The sequence below is a fragment of the Salvia hispanica genome, chromosome 1, assembly GCF_029641045.1.
Source record: "Salvia hispanica isolate PSC_SH4W2 chromosome 1, Shi_PSC_v1, whole genome shotgun sequence".
Classification (NCBI taxonomy): Eukaryota; Viridiplantae; Streptophyta; class Magnoliopsida; order Lamiales; family Lamiaceae; genus Salvia; species Salvia hispanica.
The window spans coordinates 61096859-61121423 of NC_142692.1; the positions used below are offsets into that span (position 1 = coordinate 61096859).

At 37.5% G+C, this 24565-nt stretch overlaps 2 protein-coding genes across 2 annotated transcripts; one reads left to right on the forward strand and one right to left on the reverse strand.

Annotated features, from left to right (window-relative positions):
• Nucleotides 1–8334: 8334 nt before the first annotated feature.
• LOC148934307 (protein FAR1-RELATED SEQUENCE 5-like) lies at nucleotides 8335–9750 on the forward strand. Its single transcript, XM_089062259.1, has one exon. The coding sequence runs from the start codon at nucleotides 8335–8337 to the stop codon at nucleotides 9748–9750; it is 1416 nt and encodes a 471-aa protein (XP_088918385.1).
• Nucleotides 9751–10694: 944 nt separating this feature from the next.
• Nucleotides 10695–11976, reverse strand: LOC148934308 (uncharacterized). Its single transcript, XM_089062260.1, has 5 exons — nucleotides 11897–11976; nucleotides 11638–11818; nucleotides 11389–11511; nucleotides 11170–11313; nucleotides 10695–11069 (listed from the first exon to the last, which is right to left on the reverse strand). The coding sequence occupies exons 1-5, from the start codon at nucleotides 11974–11976 to the stop codon at nucleotides 10695–10697; spliced, it is 903 nt and encodes a 300-aa protein (XP_088918386.1).
• Nucleotides 11977–24565: the final 12589 nt, after the last annotated feature.

Genomic DNA, 24565 nt, shown 5'->3' on the forward strand with positions numbered 1-24565 from the left:
AGATTTAACTATATAAATATTTAAAATTAATTGATCATGAATAGGCCAGATTAAATTTTATGCACGGTGGGCCATGCTCTCTTCCTCTAACATACAACATATGAATAAAGTTTTGAACCTTTTCGAATGACCTTCTCCTTTTCATCCATCGGGAGTCCATCACATTTGAAATTTCCCACACCTTCAAAAAAAAGTAAAAACTCTGACAATGAAATGTTGACAAAGTTGTTATCCTTTATCCAATATATAGATAGTGGGTTGAGTTATTAAAAAGGGGAAATCATTATTAATTATCTTTAAAATAAAGGGTCATTAGCAATACTATGTAACTTTTTAAAATATTAATTTTTTTCATAAACTCTAATGTTGGTATATACTTCCTCCATCCCCAAATAATAGTCTTTCTTTTCCATTTTATTGATTTCCACAAAATCAGTCCACTTTCCTCCATCCCCAAATAATAGTCTTTCTTTTCCATTTTATTGATTTTCACAAAATCAGTCCACTTTCATCTTTGATAAGTTTTTCTACAAATTCATAATATTATATAACAATTCAGTGTGAAAATATTACTCCCTCCGTCCACGAAAATTCGTCCCAGTTTGACCGGGCACGGGTTTTAAGAAATGTAATGGAAAGTGAGTTGAAACAGTTAGTGGATTGTGGGTCCTACTTTTATATATTAGTTTTATAATAAAATGTGAGTAGGAATGAGTTAGTGGAATATGGGGTCCACTACCAAAAATGGTTAAAGTGAAATGGGACAAATTTTGGGGGACGGACGGAAATGGAAAATTGGGACAAATTTTCATAGACGGAGGAGTAATATTTAAAAAAGTTACATGAAATTAGCGCTAAAACAGAAAAACAGCAAAAGTCACTCTATAACCCTCAAAAACGAACCTTTTGAAACTTTTCTAAAAGACCACCCTATTCTCCATTCTCAATACATCGCCACTTCCTTAAAATGTTGAATTCCTTACACCTCTTATTAAAAATAAAATAAACAGTATCATATTGTAACTTTCCAAATCAACAACTATTATAAATAGAATTATAGAAACATCATAAACTAGAACTCAAACACAATATTCTTCCCTCGTCCCCTTTTAGATATTTTAGTTTAATTGGATTAACTTGATTGATCATTATTTATTATAATGATTAGGGGTGAGCAAAAAAACCGAAAACCGAATATCCGAACCGAACCAAACCGGAAATTTGAAATTCGGTTCGGTTTTTTCGGTTTTTCGGTTCGGTTCGGTTTTGAAATCTTAAAAATTTCGATTTTTCGGTTCGGTTCGGTTTTGTAAAAAAACCAAATCGAAAAACCGAAAAACCGAATTTTATTTTAATATATATATAATACTTGGTATTTAAAGCTCCAACCCTAATCCTCTTCTCCAAAATCACGCCTCCTCTTCTCCAAAATCAAATTTCTCCATCTCCAAATTCAATCCGTCGCCCATCTCTTCTCCACCCATCTCCTCCGACCTCCAATCGTGCTCCACAGTCCAAATCCGACGCCGGCGCCCCTTCACCCGACTCCCCTCCACTCCAGCCGTGCTCCAAACCCGACGCCGACACCCTCCACCCGAGTCTTCACGCCGGCGCCCTCCACCCGACAACTCGTCTCCTTCCAGCCATCCTTATTTTCTAAATTATCCAATAGAATATTTGAAACTTGGAAGATACTACTCCATTAAAGAGTGAACACTTGGTTTGAAATTTTATTTTGGTTGTATTTGTTGTTATGACTTAAATATTCACATTTTATTGGTTGATGGATGCTAATTTTGGTTGATGGATGTTAATTATGTTATGGTTTGATGATTTCTTTTCTTTTTCGGTTTTTTCGGTTTTTCCATACAATTTCGGTTTTTCGGTTTTTGGTTGAAATTCAAAACAATTTCGGTTTTTCGGTTTAATTCGGGTTTTTAAGTTCGGTTTTCGGTTTTTCGGTTTTCGGCTTTTCGGTTTTCGATTTCGGTTCGGTTTTAGTTTTACCCTAAATTCGGTTTTTCGGGTTCGGTTCGGTTTGGGCGAAAAACCGAACCGAAACTCGAATGCACACCCCTAATAATGATACATCATTTAAGTATGGAAGTGCGGAGTGCACGCTTATTTGAATTCATTATGATATTAGGGGCGAAGCCCCTAAACAGATGAACAGGAGTCCGGGGGCAGCGCCCCCGGGTAGCGGGGTCCAAGGGGCGGCAGCCCCTGGCGGGGCCAGCTTGGAAATTGTTTATTTCCGACGAAGTTGTTGTATTAGAAATTCATCCGAAAATATAATTTCTGACAAAGGACTATTTTGCAATTTCGGAAACTTTTGAAAATTAGTTATTTTCGGTTAATTTCCCCAACAGATGCACTATTTCGTCAGCAGCTGCACCTGTTCGTCTTCTTCATAATCTGATCAATTCTTCTGGTTCTGTAATCTCGAATACACATATGAATCTTCTGCATTTTCTGAATTTTATCCGATCAAATAACTTTGGTAGAACCACCGAAATTGATTTGATCTGAAAGTGATTATCACGACTTTCAGATATCCGTTTTTCTGTTCTATATATTGAATCTCCCTAAAACCACTTTCTCTCTCTCTCTCTAACAAACACACAAACACAATGCCGCGAAACGCAGGAAACACCGCACCAGCAACGACGTCGTTCGGAATCCTCTTCCGCTTCTTCGTCTCCATCTCCGGTCACTTCGCCGCCGCATTTCTCACTGCACAATGCTACATCTCCGATCAGTACCCCAGCCCGCACTTGAGCGAGCTCACCACCTCCGCAATCCTCACTCTCCAAGTCTTCCTCCAGCTCAAATACCAGTGGATTCACGATCCGAGTCAGTCCCCATTCTCCACGCATCCAATCGCAATGCGCGTCGCCGTCGCCACCTCCGCCCTGCACTACCTCGCCTGCGCCGTTGCGCTCAGTTTCCCCTCTCTCCACCGCCTCGCGCACCATCTGATCGTCTCCTCCGGCTACGCTGCAGTCGCGGCTCTGTTGTCGGTTTTCCTCCCGGATTCCGCCGCCCTATGTGTCTACGTAGTTTTTGGATTGCTCTCGACCGCTGAATTGCTGCTTTGGATGCGCCAGAAACTGATCGAGGAGGAGGATGAAGCAGAGGTTTGGATTCGGACTCGCAGTTTCTTCAACAATTGGTATGGAGATTTTGGGGATTTTTTGGGGCAGAGGATAAGGAGATTGCCAGTTTGAAATAAAAAAACATGAACGCAAACGATTTTTGGCATTGGAGACAACATGCTTTATTACTGTATTCTTATTCTGTATAGAGTATAGACAATAGTGTACGTGCTGTTACGGCGCCTTCTATAAATGTGTGAGACATTTTCATTAAAATATTATGGGACAAAATCCAATACTCCCTCCGTCCCTACTTAAGAGTCCTAATTAGTTAGGGCACGAGTTTTAAGAAATGTAATGAGAAGTGGATTAGATAAGTTAGTGGATTATGAGTTCCACTTATATATATCTATATAGAGTAGTGATATGTGGCAAATGCCCCTTAAGTATATAACTAGAGAACAAATCACAGCCACAAGATTAAGAAAATCAAGGGCTAGTTTTAACACATGTGATTTTCGAATTTAAAGGAGAAATCAGTTCACTCTAACACAAATTTACTTCACCATACAAGGCGGGGGTATAATGGACATTTCACTAATAAAATTAGGTTAACAATTTTAATTACGCAAATCAATCGATCCCGCCTTCACTGTTCTTCCCGTCGTCTCCATCCATCGCCGCCGTCTTCTCGTTCCTGCAATCGCCGCCGTCTTCTCGTTCCTGCAATCGCCGCCGTTTCCATCCATCGCGTCTGCAATCGCCGTCGCCTTCTAGTCGAACAATGAATCCAAATCAGAAAGATTTTTCAACATGCAAGTTGTTCTACTAGTTTATGATTTAGATTTCTCATTCTAATTTAGATTTAGTTTTAGAATAAAAGTTAGTTTTGAGAATTCTGCAAATTCAAACATATGAACATTTGCTTACAGTTAATCACTACAGTTAACTACTTCTATTTTTTTGTGTAGGTTTTGATCGAGAGAAAAAAAGAAAAACAACAACTGTTGACTCCGATCGTGAGTATTACATTATTAGTGAAGTATTACATTAAAAAATACATACTCTGTTTTTCATTTAGTGAAGTATTACATTATTAGAGTGAAGTGTTTGTGAAGTATTACACTATTCTAGTGCTATAGTGAAGTGGTTGTCATCTATTCTTGTAGTGCTTTGTTTTTCCATTTCAGTGAAGTAAAACATGGTTAGAGTGAAGTAAAACATGGTTAGAGTGAAGTAGTCCAGTGTTAGAGTGAAGTGTATGTCATCTATGCTTGTAGTGCTCTGTTTTATCAATTCAGTGAAGTAAAACATGGTTAGAGTGAAGTATTTTAGTGTTATAGTGAAGTTTCTGTCATCTATGCTTCTAGTGCTTTGTTTTTCCATTTCAGTGAAGTAAAACGTGGTTAGAGTGAAGTAGTCCATGGTTAGAGTGAAGTGTTTGTTATCTACAATGAAGTAAAATTTTTTGTATTATGCTTGATATTTCAGTGGAAAAAAGGTTGGCAGAAATTGCGGCTGAGATTGTACCAATCGACATACTTAAAGGTTTCATGAAATAATTTCAGTCTTTTGATTCTATATGCATATGAAAAGAAAGAATATTCTAATTTTATGTATTTCTATAGAACAAATGAAAGGTCATAAAGATTCAGCAAATGAAGCAATTGTTGTCGAGAAAAGAATGAAGAATCAGGAGGATGAAACACTTAATGCCGAGAGAAGGATGAAAAATTGGGAGGATAGACCTTCCAAACAAAAAACTACAGCTTCTACTACAAATGAAGCAGATGTTGCAAATGTTGCAGATGTTGCAGAGAAAAGGATGAAGAATAGGGAGGATAAACCTTCCAAACAAAATACTACTGATTATTCTGAAAAGAGGTCGAAGTATATTCATGATAGACCTCAATGTGAGTTATTTAATTATTTAGTATCTTAATGAAATATATTATGTATATGGCACAAATTAGAGTTAAGTGTCTGTCATCTATGCTTGCAGTGCTTTGTTTTTCCATTTCAGTGAAGTATTCCAGTGTTAGAGTGAAGTATTCTAGTGTTATAGTGAAGTGTCTGTCATCTATGATTGTAGTGCTCTGTTTTTCCATTCAGTAAAGTAAAACATGGTTAGAGTGAAGTAAAACAAGGCTAGAGTGAAGTATCCCAGTGTTAGAGTGAACTACAATATTTGCTTACAGTGAAGTGTATTGTGCATGCTTGTATTGCTTTGTTTTTCCAGTTCAGTGATGTAAAACATGCTTGTAGTGAAGTATTCCAGTGTTAGAGTGAAGTGTCTGTCATCTATGATTGTAGTGCTCTGTAATTACATTTCAGTGAAGTAAAACATGGTTAGAGTGAAGTATTCCAGTGTTAGAGTGAAGTGTCTGTAAACTATGATTGTAGTGCTCTGTAATTCCATTGCAGTGAAGTATTCCAGTATTAGAGTGAAGTGTTTGTGATACAGTACAGTGAAGTAATTTTTTTTGTATTATTTCTTCTAGGCTCAAAGAGAAAAGGTTTAAATGATGACAATGAAGAGTCTGCTGCAAAGAAGCAGAATAAGGCTAAAGGAAAGAAAAAAATGGTGTCGGATGATTTTGAAAATATTAAAATCAGGAGACCGAAACTTGTTGTCAAGGTAGGAATTAAAAATCTAGTTGATGCCATAGAGAAGATGAACAAAAGACAACTAGCTGCGCTGGAAGAGATGGGATTCGGGCAGCTTGTCCATCTAAAGATCAGAAGTATTCCTGCGGAAATGGCATTTTCACTCCTGGAGAATTTTAATCTAGACAACTGCACAAGAATCAAGTTAATTGATGATGAGCCGTTGCATATCACTGAGGAGGATGTGCATGCGACCTTAGGATTGCCAAGAGGGGAGTGGAAGATAAATATTGAAAAGAAGTATTACATAAACGATGATATGCAGAACATTGCAAAAGCTTTGAAGAAGGACAGAAATTCAATCTACGCAACTGATTTGCAAGACCAGCTTGATACTGATGTAGATGGTGGTGAGTTGTTTAAAAAAGTTTTTCTTGTACTGTTGGACTCTGTGCTGATCTCACCATCTGCAAATGGGATTTGTGATGGAAGAATATTGGACTATATAGACAACATTTCCAATGTGAGAAAGTACAACTGGTGCAACTATGTTTTGAATGTGCTAATCACAGCACACGATAGCTGGAAAAAAAAGAACAAATCCACTCCATTCACTGGACCCATCACTTTCTTATTGGTTAGTTTTCTAATTTAAGCACAACTTATAGTGAAGTAAAACATGGTTAGAGTGAAGTATTCCAGTGTTAGAGTGAAGTGTCTGTCATCTATGATTGTAGTGCTTTGTTTTTCCATTTCAGTAAAGTAAAACATGGTTAGAGTGAAGTATTCCAGTGTTAGAGTGAAGTATTTGTCGTCCCAGCTTATAATCCATGTTTGAACCTTTTTGCAGGCATGCTATGTTGATAGGGTTGTCTACAGGACGAGGATGGTGGTTCAAAGATTTCCCACTGTCCGGAACTGGACAACCTCCCTTCTTAGGGAAAGAGGCCAGTTGGAATTCAAAAATGGTGGTGTTATAGGCCGAGGAAGCATAGAAAGCATTATTGACCCGGTCTCCATTGAAGCTTTATATGTCAATAATGATTCAACCATTGTCACTGCCCCTGTCCCTTCTACCACTGAGAATACTCTCCCACCAAATGATGAAGCTCCTGTGAAAACTCTTCCAACAACCGAAGCTCCTTCACTAATGAAGCTCCTGGGAATACTTTGCCAACAACTGAGGAAGCTTCTTCAAATGATGAAATAAAAAGTTCAATAAGGGAAGCTACAGCTTCTATTAAAAAAATGATGAACTGTATAAAGAATGCTCCGGCAACTAGCAAAGACATCAATTGCTTCAAGGTTGTAGCAGTAACTGCCCTTAGAATGGTGGGTGTCGAGGTTGCTCGAGTCGAACAAGCTGTGTCAAATCCAATTGATAATATGACACATGCTATGGAAGTCGATCAAGAGGATAATCCAGAGTGGATTGATCTCATGGAAAAGATGATGGAAATCTATGATGAAAAGAGCAAACTAGTGGCTGAAGGCACATCAATTTTTCCTGATATTAACTTGGAAAAGAAAGATGTAAGTTGAAGTGTTGTAATGATGCAAACAATTTGATTTTGATTTTGGTCTGTTGTGTTTTAAAACTTGACATATGATTCAGGGTGAACTAAAAAAATTTCTAGATGCTGTATTTTAATTTATAATACTTTTTTACTTCTTGTTTATATCTACCTTTTAAGTTTTTGTATTTATGATTAAATACATACCACTATATGCAGGTGACAAAAGAATTTTGTACTGATCTAACTAAAGGAGGATTACAAAACACACAATTGAAGGTAATACAGATATCTAGTACATTTGTATTGTGGTATTTATATTTGATATTCTTTTCTTGTTATGAAAATAGGATGACAATGTGGATGCCCAAATTGCGTCTGCATTAGAAGCGTTCATGGGGATAGGTGGTGATGATGAATGCATTCAGTCAGAATTGAAAGAAGCTGAACAAAATCCTACAGCCGAATTAGTAGTTTACGATCCGGATATTGTAAGAATTTATAAAATGCTTATTGTGAAGTAAAACATGAGTAGAGTGAAGTATTCAAGTGTTAGAGTGAAGTGTTTGTCATCTATGCTTGTAGTGCTTTGATTTTCGATTGCAGTGAAGTAAAACATGGTAAGAGTGAAGTAAAACATGGTTAGAGTGAAGTAAAACATGGTTAGAGTGAAGTGTCTCATCTATGATTGCAGTGCTTTGTTTTTCCATTTCAGTGAAGTAAAACATGGTAAGAGTGAAGTACAACATGGTTAGAGTGAAGTAAAACATGGTTAGAGTGAAGTGTCTCATCTATGATTGTAGTGCTTTGTTTTTCCATTTCAGTGAAGTAAAACATGGTAAGAGTGAAGTAAAACAAGGCTAGAGTGAAGTATTCCAGTGTTAGAGTGAAGTGTCTGTCATCTATGATTGTAGTGCTCTGTAATTCCATTTCAGTGAAGTAAAACATGGTTAGAGTGAAGTAAAACAAGGCTAGAGTGAAGTGTCTGTCATCTATGATTGTAGTGCTTTGTTTTTCCATTTTAGTGAAGTATTCCAGTGTTAGAGTGAAGTATTCCAGTGTTAGAGTGAAGTGATTATTATTTATGTCTTATAGTGATTTTAACATGTAGGTACTGCATGATATTTGCTCCATTTACGGGCAAGGATAATCATGGTCGCCCTGTGACATTTGCTGCTGGCCTTTTATCCAAGGAAAGTGCCGACTCCTTTTCATGGTTATTTAAACAATTTGTGAAATGTATGGGTGTGGCTCCAAAGCTAATCGTAACCGACCAAGATTTAGGAATGAAAGTTGCTATTGCAGAGGTTCTTCTTAGTACGAGACATAGGTGGTGCATGTGGTATATAATGAATAAAGTTGCTGACAAATTGCCAAAGAACATGCTTGGTAGTGAAGAACTAAAGAAGGAATTGAATGCATGTGTTTGGTCGGAGTTGATAGAGCCTGATGCATTTGAAAAATCTTGGCATGCTATAATGGAAAGATATGGGCTGGCCAATAATGACTGGTTTTCATCAATGTTTGCATCTAGAAAGTTTTGGGTTCCAGCCTTTTTCCGTGATTTTCCGATGAGCTCGTTGATAAAGACAACATCTTTGTCTGAATCACAGAATAGCTTCTTTAAAAGGTACTCAAAGTGTCGGGCTAACCTTATGCTATTTTATATGAACTATAACCATGCTTTGGAGGCTCAGAGAAGTAATAGCGCAAAGCTTGAATACTATGATTCAACAAAAGTGCCTATATTGCGAACAGAATTGGAAATTGAGAAACATGCGTCAACAATATATAGTGGTAGTGCTTTTAATGCAATTCAAGAGGAGATAGTTTATGCATGTTTCTCTTTGTCTTGTTCAACTCTAGGAATGTCTACCAATAGAGAGAATGAAGTATATAACATAAATGACAAGGATTCAAACTCATGGACAGTAACTTACTCCATTGGCGATGACACCTATTTGTGTGGATGTAAAAAGTTTGAGAGACTTGGTCTATTGTGCAGCCATATACTTTGTGTGTTGAAATATAAGTTTGTTAAGTTGATACCCGAGAATTTGCGTGGATGGAGATGGTTGAAGTCACAGTTTGTGAAGCCAATACATGGAGGCTTTTGTGATGATGAAGAAATACTCTCTGTTGTGGACGAGAAGAAGATTGCATTTAAAAACTTGTATGCATTATTCTTTGAAATAGCACAAAGTATTGAAGGGAACATTGACCAAATCAATGCATTTACTGCAATTATTGAAGAAGGTAAGAAGCAGCTTCTTGGAAGTGTTGTTCTGTCTTCGACAGAGAAGAGAGCATTGATTGAGAATTTCTATGGCTCACAAGTTCCAAACATTATTGAAGTTCATCCTCCTAATGTTGTCAGTACAAAGGGAAGTGGTAGTAGGAGAAAATCCAAGAAGGAGTCGACAGTGAAGTTAGCAATGAAACCAGGCCGAAAGTGTGGAAATTGTCATGTGATTGGACACCATGATTCCAGGAACTGCAAAAAGGTGAATGAGAAGGCAAAACAGAGGCAGTGAGTATTTGGAAAGAAACAGTTCACTTTGTAGCCTTTTTAGAGCACCAATGACTCATTTTTATTACACTTTTGAGTGATTTTTATCTCAATTCAAACTTTGTTTTTATGTTAAGCTCAATTGCGAATAAATTCAATTTTATTTGTGTTCGTTTTACTGCTTACAAGTCTTTAGTTCGCTTATTACATGTTTTGGTTCATTTATAGTGATGTAATATTGATTATCGTGTAATAAACAAGAATAGATGACAAATACTTCACTCTAACATTGGAATACTTCACTCTAGCCTTGTTTTACATCACTGAAATGGAAAAACAAAGCACTGCAATCATAGATGAGACACTTCACTCTAACCATGTTTTACTTCACTCTAACCATGTTTTACTTCACTCTTACCATGTTTTACTTCATTGCAATCGAAAATCAAAGCACTACAATCATAGATGACAGACACTTCACTCTAGCCTTGTTTTACTTCACTCTAACCATGCTTTACTTCACTGAAATGGAATTACAGAGCACTACAATCATAGATGACAGACACTTCACTCTAACACTGGAATACTTCACTCTAGCCTTGTTTTACTTCACTCTTACCATGGTTTACTTCACTGAAATGGAAAAACAAAGCACTACAATCATAGATGAGACACTTCACTCTAACCATGTTTTACTTCAGTCTAACCATGTTTTACTTCACTCTTACCATGTTTTACTTCACTGAAATGGAATTACAGAGCACTACAAGCATGGATAAACAGACACTTCACTCTAACACTGTAATACTTCACTCTAGCTTTGTTTTACTTCACTCCAATGATGTGCATTGTGTATATAGTGAAGTATATTGTGCATATAGTGAACTATATTGTGCATATAGTGAAGTAAATAGCTCGAGAGTAAATAGGAACTAACTATTGAATTTAAATGAAGTTTTGTACAATAGTTCATGAACGCTTGAAGTTTACAATCATGTTTTCCACATCTATGTCCATGTTTTTCTCACATTCTTTATAATGCTTTGATGTTGTTACCATGTTTTTTAATGACTCATGGTTTATTTCTGACAACATTAATGCGCTGCAATACTTTGCTCTTAGTCTTTGGAGTATTCCCTTGCTCCTTGTAGATAATCCACATTTCCAATCTTGTTCCCGCTCACCATAATAACATTCCATATGTCTCATCAAAAAAACTCCACAATCTTCTGCATTTGATGTTGTTCTCCAAGACATTTTTAGCCTCTTTATGGTAACATCCTTTATTGATTTGCATTGCACGTGATAACCCATTTTTGTCAAATAATGACAAAAATACATTCTCTGCAATATATTATCATGAATATCAGAGGTAGTTCACTGTAAAGAGTATTCTAGTTCACTGTAATCACAAAATACTTCACTATATATCATGTATACTTACCACAGTTTCAGGTATGCTACCATAATTGATTGTGATGTCCTCATCACTACCATTCTTTGAATTGTCAATCACCACTATGCTTTTAGTGCTAAATCTAAAGCATATGGTGTAGTAATGTTCCGCAGCACAAATTGGAAAGAACACCTACAAAGATGATAACAATTTCAGAATAAAAACAACAGTGAATATAACAAAGAATCTTTTATATTCAATATTTACCAAATCTACGTCGACCCACTTGAAATACGGAATTTTTTTAATCTCATCTTCTAGATTGCTACAGAATCTATCAATTGTGGTGTTGATGTCCGCCCCATCAGGCCGTTGTACAACTGTATACAGCTGAAAGATGAGACAAGTCAAATCTGGATATAAATAATTCACTATAGTGAACATATAGTGAAGTAAACATGCTTTATAATGAACATATACCATCAGTTCATTTTTCAAAATTTATACTATTCTTACACATAGGTATGTTGTAAAAAACAGGCGCCTCGATGAAGATAGAGCCCTGTATTCTTCCATGTTATTCAAATAAGATGCCCACGCGTTGATCACACCCACTTCTACTAGCTCATGCGGCAACTGTGAACAAAATTCTCTTTTTGTTACAATTACAACATCATCATCATACAATATGTTGTCCCTGTTCAAACATGTATGTGTGTTAAGATTTCTTTTGTATATTTTTTCTTCTAAATAAGAACTATAATATAAATCTTACTCATTTAATTTAGGTGTTGTCATAATCCAAAAAAATATTTGTGACTCTTGCAAGGTAAACTTTGTTTTTGCCTGAACCATTCTTTCATAGAATGGAGATCGCAGAGCAGCGGCTTTTCTCTTCTCAGCTTTTGAACGTATTGCCATTTGTTCAATCCTAGCACTTGCCTGTCAGGGCAAGAATGAGATGAAAACTTCACTATATTGTTTATATACTTCACTTTATAAGACATATAGTTCACTGGATGTTTATTTTTACATTACTGAAATAGAAAAATAGAGCAAGTTTTACTTCACAATAACCATGTTTTACTGAAATGGAAAAAAAAGCACTACAAGCATGGATAAACAGACACTTCACTCTAACACTGGAATACTTCACTCTAACACTGGAATACTTCACTACAAGCATGTTTTAAGCATGTTTTACATCACTGAAATGGAAAAACAAAGCACTACAATCATAGATGACAGACACTTCACTCTAGCCTTGTTTTACTTCACTCTAGCCATGTTTTACTTCACTGAAATGGAATTACAGAGCACTACAATCATACATGACAGACGCTTCACTCTAACACTGGAATACTTCACTCTAGCCTTGTTTTACTTCACTGAAATGGAAAAACAAAGCACTACAATCATAGATGACAGACACTTCACTTTAACCATGTTTTACTTCACTGAAATGGAATTACAGAGCACTACAATCATAGATGACAGACACTTCACTCTAACACTGGAATACTTCACTCTAGCCTTGTTTTACTTCACTGCAATCGAAAATCAAAGCACTACAATCATAGATTACAGACACTTCACTCTAACACTGGAATACTTCACTACAAGCATGTTTTACATCACTGAACTGGATAAACAAAGCAATACAAGCATGCACAATACACTTCACTGTAAGCAAATATTGTAGTTCACTAAATGCTCATTATACTTCACTAAAATGAATAAAAACAGTACAATATAAGCCATGCTCAATATACTTCACTGTAAGCTTATTGTAGTTCACTAAATGCTCAATAAAGAACAAGGCATGTGAATGTAATTAGTGTGCACGTACCTATTTGTTGAGTATGTCGTATCAAAAGAAACAATATCACCATACATATGATAATTTCTCTTGGCAGTTGGATCACACCAAAACAAACGTGTCAGTCTATCCTTTGAGTTGACCTCAAATTCATATGTAAATGCTCCACAAAGTTCCTTTTTCCTGCGCATCTCATTTAATAGCATTTGTGCATCAGCTCCTTCCACGTATGCTCTAAGGTCGCGTCTGTAGTTGCGTACTTCTAAAACAGTACACCCTACATAATCTAATCCACCAAGTACTTCCTTGAGTAAGCTAAAACTTAAAGTTGGACCGATATTTGCATTAGCGCAATCAAGTATGAATTTCTGATGGACTAAATCCAAATTGCGGTTCAACTTCATAAAACGCTTATGGCGTTCCTCAACCATCTCGTGATTATGTTCTTCAACAAAACTTTGTATAACATAACCAACACCCATAAAAAACTTCCAAGACACTTTAGCATTACAAAAGCACTTAATAGAAGAACGCTTGCGTTTCACCTCATGTTGTTCATTTTTTCTTTGCTTTGTACCTTCTCGGCTACACACCACATAAATCCAAGTAATGACATCTTTTTCCTTTTTTGATCCCTTCTTACGGGTGTCAAACCCAACATATCGAGCATAATTGTTGTAGAAGTCCAATGCACGATCAAGGGTTATGAAACTTTGTCCAATTTTTGGTTTCAAATCATTGGGGCATTTTGGTACATAAACCACTGTAAGAAAAATATACTTCACTGTGAGCAAAAATATACTTCACTCTAAACATGTTTTACATCACTGAAATGGAAAAACAAAGCACTACAAGCATAGATGACAAATACTTCACTCTAGCCTTGTTTTACATCAATGAAATGGAAAAACAAAGCACTACACAGACACTTCACTCTAACCATGTTTTACTTCACTCTAACCATGTTTTACTTCACTCTAACCATGTTTTACTTCACTGAATGGAAAAATAGAGCACTACAATCATAGATGACAGAAACTTCACTATAACACTAGAATACTTCACTCTAACCATGTTTTACTTCACTGAAATGGAAAAACAAAGCACTGCAAGAATAGATGACAGACACTTCACTCTAACCATTTTTTACTTCACTCTAACCATGTTTTACTTCACTCTAACCTTGTTTTACTTCACTGAATGGAAAAACAGAGCACTACAATCATAGATGAAAGACACTTCACTATAACACATGAATACTTCACTCTAACCATGTTTTACTTCACTTTAACCATGAATCACAAACACTTTACGCTAACACTGGAATACTTCACTTTAATTATGTTATACTTCACTGTAATGAATAATATACTTCAATACAAACAATATTTACTTCAATATAGAGCATATTTACTTCACTGTTCGTCACATATAGTTCACTCTAACGTTTTTTCACATCATACACGATCTAATCATGCTGAGCAACAACACTTAATTGATAATAATTGATAATTACCTTTAGATTCAGTTTCTCCTTCCTCTCCCGATGAAGAGGAATCAGAATCAAAATAATCTTCCGATGAATGTATCAGAATTGAATCCATTTGAAGGAGTCCAGACGTCGCGATGAAGGAATCAAATTCCGTTGGTTAATCCGGAGCGAATTTGATCAGTTGTGATGAATTCAATCAGAATCAAATCACGCTAATCGATCCAAACTAATTCGCGCTGATCGATCCAATCAGATTTGAGAAAATCGCGCTTGAATTCAATCAGAACGAAGCTGAATTTGGTTCAGATCTGAGAAATCGCGCTTGAATTTGATTCAGATCGGGAATTTCATATTTTTGGAAGAAATCCTAAGCTAAATTTGGTTCAGATTGGAGAATGATTTGGGAAGATTTTGACGATAAACTCACGATGGATGATTATAAATTTGATTAATTCATGTTGAAATATTGAATTCCAAAAATGCCCTTAGACAAGTATTTTCTCATAAAATTTTGAAAGTTTGTTTAAACCATAGGATTAATTTGGAGTATTAAGATATGTGGCTGAGATTTATTCTCTAGTTATACACTTAAAATTAGTTAGACCTTGATCACTCCTCTATATATATATATGTATATATATATATATTATTTTTATAATAAAATGTGAGTGAAATAAGTTGATGGAATGTGAGCCTTTTTAGGTAAAAGTGAAATATGACTCTTAAATTGGAACGGATGAAAATGACAAAACATGACTCTTAAGTTGGGATGGAGGGAGTATTTGTTAGCAATTGAAACTACAAAATTAAAAATACAACTATCACACATATCAGTGTTCTGAAAAAACTAAATTAGTTTCATCGTCGTTGACAGTGGACCAAAATTAACTGACCCAGCGGTATATCTGAAACAAAAAAAATGATTTTTCGGCCAGTGGTCCAACAGATCAGAAAAAAAGTCTTAACTCCTCCAAGATTCAGTTGGTTTCTGGATTACAAGAGATAAACACTAGCCGGGCATAATACAGCCCAAAGAAGGAATGTAAAGGGAAAACTGAAACGAAATTACAATATTGAAATCGAAACAAATAAACCGTGAACAGTTGTTAGCCGAGTCGAGGAGTCCTCTTTCCGCAAGACGAGATACGCCCCGGTAGTGCTCTTCGGATTGGCGTTTCGCCCCCAAAGATAAAACGGCTACGTGAAACAGCACCGCTATTAGTAGAGCTCCGACGAACTGGATAGAGGAGAGGGCAGAGCTTCGACAGAAGAACAATGCCAGAGAGGGAGAGAGCTTATGCCTTCTAGAATGCTTGTGAATGGTGTAGAGAATGCAAGAGTATGCATGCCTATTTATAGGCCAAGCCCACTCATTTGAATTGATGGAGTCAACACTCATAATGAGTGTCATGATGGCTAGATTGTAACCGTCGGAGGTTACTAGCTGTTACAGACGTTACAAACGTCAACCATGGAGGATGAACCTGGACGGATGTATCTAGACACCTCTCACGTAGTTGTTCATTCCAGAAATGTATTTGGACAACCCGATCAATGTGCATGCATTCTACGAAGCTTTCTCCGTATGCTCAATTGCCACATTGTTTTATCTACGTGTCCAAAATTAATTAATTATTTATTTAATTAATTATATATCTCCATATATCGTGACATTCTTTGATATATTATTTCTCACTCACTGGGAATCGGTTTAGAGAAAATGAATATACCACAATCATCTACTCGAAGCGTAGATCGATTATAAATTATTTAATTTTATCAAAATTAAATATTTCATCACTTGAACGATCCGTCAAATTGCATTGACCGGACCACGATTCCAACAATCCCCCACATGAGTGGAAATAACCAAATGCAAATGCATGCAGACACAAGCTCAGCCCTCGAGAGGTATATAAGCATAAGGATAGTTAGTTTTTAGCTTTGAACCTTCCATAGTTAACGCCATCGGATACACAGGCGGCCTAGTAGCGCGATGCTTTGAACTAGTCCCCCACGGCGTGCACCGAGACCAGTGGCGGAGCCAGGATTTTAATCCCGGGGGGCCCAAATTACTGTTACGATTTGGTGAATGTTTTCAGGGTAAGTGGTGCGAAAATAGGTCGGACATAAATAATAAAGAATTGTGTATGAGAGAATGGATAATGAGATAAACAATGATAAATGTTACTCGGTCTCACTATAAGTGAGGCGTTTCTTTTCGGCTGTTATTTTGCAAAGATGATAATAAACTTGCTTTACTTTCTCTTCACCCTAACTATTTATTACTACTATCAATTTTGCAAAATAATGGCCGAATAGAAATACCTCACTTATAGTGGGAAGGAGGGAGTATATATTTATGTATTTTTATTTTTTTATAACAAAATGCATACAAGAAATCATTTTCTGTGTAAGTGGTGAGGAAATAGCTCGGACAGTAATAAACAATTGTGGATAATGAGATAAATAATTCTAGATATTACTATATTTATGTACTTTTATTTTTATAATAAGGTATAAATTAAAGAAATACCCCATACTTATTTATTAAATTATGAATATCTTTCTTTATGATTATAAAACAGAGTTATTTATTCGAAACAAATTATAAAATCCAAATAGGAGTGGAAAACCATTTCCATCAAAATGGAGAGAGAGGGGATCGATCCTGGTTCCTTAAGCTGCACTAACAACCAAACCATCTGGCCTATATTAGCAATTGTTAAGCATTGCATTCATATATAATATAGAGGGAAACTTTGAATGGGTGAGGGGCCCAAGGGCCCCCTGGCCCCACCATGGCTCCACCACTGACCAAGACAATGGTATTAACACTTAAACACCTCAACCTCATCCGTTCTCACGTTTTGTGTCCTTTGCGGCCTTGAAAACCACTTTAGATTCATAAGTGTGTAATTTGAAGCGGCCACACTTCACACTTACATAAGTGATTCCTACTCCGAGTATCTTGTCCTACTCGGTCTCTTTAAGAACTCAATCTCCTTGAGATCCTTAGGAGTCATTAAAAGTCATAGACTTAGCCTCACCACAAGACAAGCTTTCAACACTCTATTGCTCTCTAGAGAATAGATGTAGATGAGTGTTTCACACGAACTCTCATAGCTTTGTTTTCCGATTGAACCAAGTTCTTGGGATCTCCAGTCATTACCTATTACAATTCTTTAGTTTGTGGATTTCAAACTCATTCCCTCTAGCAACTTATTCATTTGATCACCGTTAAACGCTTTGGTTAGCGGATCCCCTAGATTATCTATTGACTTCACATAGTCAATTGTAATCACGTCTGTTGTGATCAAATATCTTACGGTATTATGTTGTCGGCGAATATGTCGAGACTTACCATTATAGAAGCCATTATTTGCCCTCCCTATAGCGGCTTGGCTATCACAGTGAATCAACACTAGAGGCACTGGCTTACACCAACCTGGAATATCCTCAAGGAAGTTCTTAAGCCATTCGGCTTCTTCCATAGCTTTATCTAAAGCTATGAATTCCGATTCCATGGTTGAACGGGCTATACATGTATGTTTCGTGGATTTCCACGAGACAACACGACCCCCAATAGTAAAGACGTATCCACTTGTTGAAAGTGAGTCCTTATTGTCGGATATCCAATTCGCATCACAGTACCCTTCAAGTACCGGGGGGTATCTTGTAAAGTGTAGCCCATGATTTTGAGTATGCTTTAGATATCTTAAAACCCTTACAAGAGCTTTCCAATGCTCTTTGCTTGGATTGCTCGTGTAACGACTCAACTTGTTCACGACACAAGCAATGTCCGACCGAGTGCAATTATTCGAGTACATAATTCACCCAATGACCTGTGCATATTCTTCTTGTTCAACGGGTTCGCCCTTATTTTTGCTCAAATGAACATTGAGTTCAATTGGAGTCTTAACCGGCGTGCCATCGTAGGCATTGAATTTCTTCAATATCTTCTCAACATAATGAGATTGGGTTAAGATGATTCCATCGGATGCTCTTAGAATTTTCATTCCAAGAATTACATCGGCTAGACCCATGTCTTTCATGTCAAAGTTTCTCTTTAACATGGTCTTTGTCTCGTTAATCACTTGAGTGTTACTACCCATGATTAACATGTCATCAACGTAAAGACACACTATAACGTACCCGTTATCAGTGCTTTTAATGTAGACACATATTTCACACTCGTTGATTTTAAACCCATTTGATAGCATTACACTATCAAATTTCAAGTGCCATTGTAACGGCGCTTGCTTCAATCCATATAGGGACTTTACGAGTTTGCATACCTTTTTCTTTGTCCAGGTACTACAAACCCTTGCAAGGAAACGTATTTTCGAGAAATACGACATTCCTTGACTCGATTGTTGTTCCTACTGTAATAGTCGATATTTCAGACTTGTGAACAACAAATCTATATGCACTACTCTTAAGTGCATATCAAATGAAGATACAATCAACCGTTTTAGGTCCAATTGTGACTTCCTTGGGCGGGGGAACCATCACCTTCGCCAAACACCCCCACACTTTGAGGTATTTGTAGGATGGTTTCCTTCCTACAACTCATAAGGAGTGATGTCTTTTCCTTTGAGTGAGATTTTGTATAGGATATAGTTGGTTGTCAAAATAGTCTCCCCCACATGTTCTGGGGTAATGCTAACTCAGTAGCAACGCATTGATCATCTCTTTTAGAGTTCGATTTTTAAGTTCTGCTACACCATTAGATTGTGGTGAATATGGAGCTGTTGTTTGATGAATTATACCACTTGCGTTGCATAACTCCACAAACGGGGCTACATACTCGCCTCCTCTATCACTTTGAATCGCTTTGATTTTACAACCAAGTTGATTCTCAACCTCGTTCTTATAATTTTTGAACGCTTCAATTGCTTCATCTTTACTTCTTAAAAGATAAATGTAGCAATATCTTGTGCAATCATCTATAAAAGTAATATACTTTTTACCACCTCTAGTTTGCACCATCTTAAATCACGTACATCCGTGTGAATTAATTCAAGGGGTTTTGTTTTTCGTTCAACTAAGTGAAACGGTAACTAAGTCATTTTCGCCTCAAGACATATTTCACATTTGTCTTGGGTATCCACATCAATTGCCTTTAGTAAATCTAAATTTACTAATCTTTTCACGGCTTTAGAATTTGAAGACTCGGTCAAATAAGAGGAAGTAGATGCTTTATTATTATTGTTAGCTAAAGGCTTTGAAACAAGGCGCGTAGCCACACTAAGCTTGAAAAGTCCGTCGGTTACATAACCTTTTCCGAGGGACTTCCCAAACTTGTACAAAACAAACCTATCAGACTCGAATATAAGTTTAAACCACTTATTAACTAGTATTGATCCTGACACTAGGTTCTTGCGGATGTCTGGGACATGCAACACATCCTTCAAAGTGATCGTGACGCAAGACGTCATCATGAGTATCACATTGCCAATGCCGAGGACCTCGGACGATGCTTGATTCCCCATGTTGATCTTCCTCCCTTCAACAGCAGTGTAGGAGGCAAACTTGCTCCTATCTGAGCAGACATGAGCCGTAGCGCCGGTGTCGATGTACCAGCCGCCTTTGTTGTCAACAATGTTGACTTCTTCAGTGACCACGGCAACGAGGTCATCTTCATTCCAGTCCTTGAACTCTTTCTCAACGACGTGGGCTGCCGGCTTCTTCTTCCTGCTGCAACAGTCTTTGGCAAAGTGGCCAATTTTGCCAGACTTTAAGCACTCGCCTTCAAATTCCTTTGCAGGCTTCTTTCCCTTCCTCTTGTCCTTCTGATTTGGGCGAGGGCGTTTGTTGGAGGGACCGCCCCTCTCCAACAAGTTGGCTTTGGCATCAAGTGGGTTAAAGTCATTAGCCTTTTGATCGATCTTGCGCACATCCGCTTCAATGCGCAGCTTCAGGATCAAGTCTTCAAGACTCATCTTCTTTCGTTTGTGCTTGAGATAGTGCTTGAAGTCCTTCCAGCTAGGAGGAAGCTTTTCGATGAGTATGCACCGCACAAAGTTGTCAGACAAAATCATCCCTTCAGCCACGAGTCCGTGGATGATCATTTGGAACTCTCGAACTTGTTCCATGACTGGTCTAGAGTCGACCATTTTGTAGTCCGTAAATTTGGATACTACAACGTCTTCAGTACCTACAACATTATCGATACTGTACTTTTTCTCTAGGCTTTCCCACCTCTCTTTGAATGTGGTTGCAAGGGAGTATACATTGTACAAACTATCATCTAATGCACTTAGAATAAAATTTTTACAAAGATAATCTCCTTTGTGCCATGCTTCATAGTCCGCCAAGATATCGAGCCTCGTCTCTTGATCACTTGGCGCCGGCGGCTCGTTCTCCGTGAGGAAGTTGGCGACGCCCAATGTTGTCAAATAGAACAACATCTTTTGGTACCACCTCTTGAAGTCAGATCCTCCAAATTTAGGTGGCTTCTCGGCGGGTGACACCATTCTAGATGCCAAAGGTACCGCACTTGGTCCTTGGAAGGAACCATTCACGTTGCCCCCGAAGGAGCCAACAACATGGTTGGGCATAGGGCCCCCACCATTCATGTTGGGCATAGAGCCCGTCATGGTCACACTGGTCCCGAAGGAGCCAATACCCGTGTTGAACCCGAAGGTTCCAACACTCGCATGAGACCAGAAGGCCCAAGCACTCGCGTGAGACTCGAAGGTCCCAGCATTCGTGTGAGACCCGAAGGCCCCAACACTCGATCCATTAAAGGATCCGAAGGAACCACTAAAAGTGGAACCAACCGACCCACTCGAGGTGGATCCACCAATGAGCCCATGGGTATTAGTATACACCCAAGGGGTTGTTGATGAAGATGGATAGAGCCCGGGAGTTGGCATCATCGTTGTAACATCCCGAAATTTCGAACCCTAATTTTAGAGCCGTAAAATTTTTATTTAATACTATTGATGACGTGGGAGACGTGAATTAAATGATGAGTGATTTATTGCATGATTCCTTGTGACCTAATTGCGAATTGGAGTTGAGATTAAATTAAATAGTCAATATTGTTGATAATATTGTGGTGAATTATTTACCTAAGGGATGAGTGGATTTAATAGGATCAATATTTATTTATTTGAAATTTTGGATCCCTACTACTATTGGAGAAGGAATTCTATTTTTCTTGGATTTAATTATTGCTTGAGATAATTACCTATATTAAATCCAAAGTCCGATTTTTCCTTATTTTCCTTCATGAAATTTCGACCCCCATGCCTATTATAAGGAGATTTTTGAAAATCTCCTATTTATGGGAGAGGAGAATATTTAATTATATTATTTGATCCCTTATTTATTCTCTTCCATGAATAAATATAAATATTCTAGCAAATCTTACCATATCTCAAGGAGATCTTGCCATATCTTATTTTAATTAATATTTGGAATTGATTCCTTATGGAGGAATCAATATTAACGCCTATTCCCTATTTTTAGTGGGAGAATTATTATTTTTATTCCGCTCCGTGATATTTTATTCTACTCCGTGAAATATCTAAATTAAATCATAGGCTAATTAAATAGCCTAAGATTTCGAAATCCCCTTATTCCTAATCAATATTGACGCCAATCTCTCCCACCATATCTCTCCAAATCTTTATTTATTTATTTAATTAAGGAGAATCAAATCTTCCCAAATATTCTATTTAATTACCTAGAGATTTTATTGAACCCTATAAGTAGGAGCAAAACCTAACCCTAGACCCCCAAAAAATCGCCCCCACCCCATATCACATGCCACTCCTCTCTCTCCACTCTCTCTCAATTTTCTTCTACTTTTCTCCAATAATTCTTCATCTTTTGAGAAGAATTAGAGTTTGAGCCTCAAGAATCGTTGAAGAATCAAGTCCCTACTTTGTTTCTACCGTTCGTTTTAGCAAGAAAAGGTGAAACCTCGGTTGCGAAGCAGGATAACAAAAGAGAGAAACATACTTGAAATCTAAGCAGTCAAGGTGGGCTTTATTTTTAAACTCTTTTATGTTGCAAATTTATGAAAGTGGAGAGATAAGGGTGGTTTAAACTGCTATGCCATGCCTGTGATTGTTTTGATGATGTTGTGCGCATGATGCCCAGTTTGAGAGTTCGCTCCATTGGGCTATAGGGCTATGGATATGTATAAACGAATTCGTGTCTGAGTAGGGCCGCAAACCCTACCAGGCTAGTGTACACGGTGGGATCGGGAGCCGTCCTTGCTAGTCGGCCAGTCTCGTGGGCGAAAAGTGTGGCCACACTTTCGTCGCACCATGGAAATGTTGTGATTGTGGAAATTGATGAGGAATTGGGGAGTTTGTTTGACTGGCCAGTCTATGAAAATATTTTTGTGATACTCGATGATCTTTATTTTGATAAATTGCAAAAACTCGAGTTCACTATGGTAAGGGTGGCATAACTATTAAAATGTTTTGGCAACAAGTTCACTGAGTATTCCATGCATGTGTTTTCCTTATGTGCAGGTTGAACGGCGACGAGCGGTGGCAGGTGTTGAGCACATTAATAAAATAAGATGGATATTTTGAACTTCGAGTGTAGTTGTGTCTTCATACATAGCTTCACTTTCTTTTGGTTGCTTCCGCTGAATTTTTTTGAAACTTATTAGTATCATTTGGTTGTTTTGAACTTATTCCTTTTGAATTAGAAGATCGAGACATATTGTGCTTTTGTTGAATTTATGTCAAACCCTTGACTTTTGATCATAGTTTATGGTATATATTCTTCATTGATTTTCTTGGTTAAACCGTTGACTTATTTCTTTGATAGTTCGTTTAATACCTTGGCCAAATCTCTTTAAATGAAACCCTAGCCTATGTTCTTATTGCTTTTAAGTCCGCCTTGGTAGCAGTCGCCGTATTTATTATACCCTAGAAATCCGGGCTGTTACAATCGTGGTGGATGCCATAGTGGAGGAAATGATGGCGGCGGTGGTGGCCGGAGTGGTGGCAGCAGCAGTATTGGATTCAGTCGACATCTCCAAGCAAAGGTGTTTAAAGTTTCGAAAGTTTTAGTTTCAGGTTATAGGTCCAAATCCCTTCAAAGGCAAGTCGTATCTCGTCTTGCGATTGTTGGTTTCTGGATTACAAGAGATAAACACTAGCCGGGCATAATACAACCCAAAGAAGGAATGTAAATGGAAAACTGAAATGAAATTACAATATTGAAATCGAAACAAATAAACCGTGAACAGTTGTTAGCCGAGTCGAGGAGTCCTCTTTCCGCAAGACGAGTTACGCCCCGGTAGTGCTCTTCGGATTGGCGTTTCGTCCCCAAAGATAAAACGGCTACGTGAAGTAGAACCGCTATCAGCAGAGCTCCGACGAACTGGATGGAGGAGAGGGCAGAGCTTCGACAGAAGAACAATGCAAGAGAGGGAGAGAGCTTATGCCTTCTAGAATGCTTGTAAATGGTGTAGAGAATGCAAGAGTATGCATGCCTATTTATAGGCCAAGCCCACTCATTTGAATTGATGGAGTCAACACTCATAATGAGTGTCATGATGGCTAGATTGTAACCGCCGGAGGTTACTAGCCGTTACAGACGTTACAAACGTCAACCATGGAGGATGAACCTGGATGGATGTATCTAGACACCTCTCACGTAGTTGTTCATTCCAGAAATGTATCTGGACAACCCGATCAATGTGCATGCATTCTACGAAGCTTTCTCTCTATGCTCAATTGCCACATTGTTTTATCTACGCGTCCAAAATTAATTAATTAATTATATATCTTCATATATCGTGACATTCTTTGATATATTATTTCTCACTCACCGGGAATCGATTTAGAGAAAATGAATATACCATAATCATCTACTCGGAGCGTAGATCGATTTTAAATTATTTAATTTTATCAAAATTAAATATTTCGTCACTTGAATGATCCGTCAAATTGCATTGACCGGACCACGATTCCAACAGATTCAACCCATGTCTGATGCAGCCAACTTGGATCCATCACAAACGTCGTGGTTCGATACATCTTCCATATCTAGAAGACATTCTTCTTCCCTTTCGACATCAATGACCTCACAAGCAGCTGAGGTTTGGACAATGACATTTGATTGTTTGAACAAATTAGTTCGTCCGGTCAGCAAAA

Excerpts from the sequence above, each read along its gene's own strand:
- LOC148934308 (XM_089062260.1), bottom strand. The coding sequence starts at position 11,976 with ATGGTTCAGGCAAAAACAAAGTTTACCTTGCAAGAGTCACAAATATTT. Across the intron at positions 11,512-11,637 it reads TTTTTACAACATACCTATGT|CTGTATACAGTTGTACAACG; the intron begins GTAAGAATAGTA and ends CTCATCTTTCAG. Across the intron at positions 11,070-11,169 it reads GTAGCATACCTGAAACTGTG|AGAATGTATTTTTGTCATTA; the intron begins GTAAGTATACAT and ends AATATATTGCAG.
- LOC148934307 (XM_089062259.1), top strand. The coding sequence starts at position 8,335 with ATGATATTTGCTCCATTTACGGGCAAGGATAATCATGGTCGCCCTGTG.